The sequence below is a fragment of the Lampris incognitus genome, chromosome 15 (genome assembly GCF_029633865.1).
Source record: "Lampris incognitus isolate fLamInc1 chromosome 15, fLamInc1.hap2, whole genome shotgun sequence".
Taxonomy (NCBI): Eukaryota; Metazoa; Chordata; class Actinopteri; order Lampriformes; family Lampridae; genus Lampris; species Lampris incognitus.
The window spans coordinates 34,818,732-34,819,609 of record NC_079225.1 but is presented as its reverse complement, the minus strand read 5'-3'; the positions used below and the strand labels follow the sequence as shown (position 1 = coordinate 34,819,609).

At 56.2% G+C, this 878-nt stretch overlaps 1 protein-coding gene across 1 annotated transcript; it reads left to right on the top strand.

Moving 5' to 3' along the window:
• uts1 (urotensin 1) lies at nucleotides 1-528 on the top strand. The gene has a single exon (XM_056295060.1). It carries the CDS (start codon nucleotides 1-3, stop codon nucleotides 517-519), a length of 519 nt encoding a protein of 172 aa, XP_056151035.1. The 3' UTR covers nucleotides 520-528.
• Nucleotides 529-878: the final 350 nt, after the last annotated feature.

Sequence of the window (878 nt, the reverse complement as noted above, 5' to 3'; positions counted from 1 at the left end):
ATGAAGACCACTCCCTTGGTCCTGCTCCTCGCCCTGGTCCTCCTCACGTCACACGCACGCCCCGGCGCCTGCAGACCGCGGAGCGCCCCCGGCTTATTCGATGGCAGCGGCCGCTTCCAGAGTCAGCTGGACGAGGTGCTTCTCAGAGCCGTCGGCGACAACGCCGTCTCTTACCTCTTGGCCGACAAACTACTGAGGTATCTGAAGGGAAACCCGAATGCCCTGCGCCTTTACCCCCGCGACGGGGAGGTCACGGCGGCGCAGCTGGACGCCAGAGCCCTCGCGCACCTCGCGCACCTGGCGCGGAGCGAGGCGTCCGCGGAGATGGAAGAGGAGGCAGAGCGGCGCGGGAAAAGCCCGGACGACTTTGTGGAGTTGTCCAAGAGGAACGACGACCCCCCGATTTCCATCGACCTCACCTTTCACCTGCTGAGAAACATGATTGAAATGGCCAAGATCGAGAGCCAGAAAGAGCAAGCGGAGCTGAACCGCAAGTTTTTGGATGAAGTTGGGAAGTAATGACCGCGACTCGAGCACACCGGTTTGTTACGAGGGGGTAAAGTAAAAGAAGAAGCAGCAGAAGAAACGCCTACTTATTAACGCTTCTCGCTGTCTCAGACCCCTCACATAAGTTTTATTTATTCATCTGTTCCTTTAGTTAGTTTTTGGTTCGTTAATGTCTCGCGGTCTGTGTGTGTCTGCCTTCCTATCTGTGCCAGTTTTTACGCACGTTCGGTGCCATTTTACGCGTCGCCCGTGCGTAAAAAAATAAACCCCGCGCGTGCGTAGAAAGTAGAAACTTCGTTTTGAAGACGACGAATGAAGGGAAAGAGACTGTCCAGACGACCCGTCGCCCAACCCTGGACTTACTTAATGTG

What these genes read in the sequence shown, in the direction of transcription:
- uts1 (XM_056295060.1), top strand. Translation starts at nt 1, where the DNA reads ATGAAGACCACTCCCTTGGTCCTGCTCCTCGCCCTGGTCCTCCTCACG.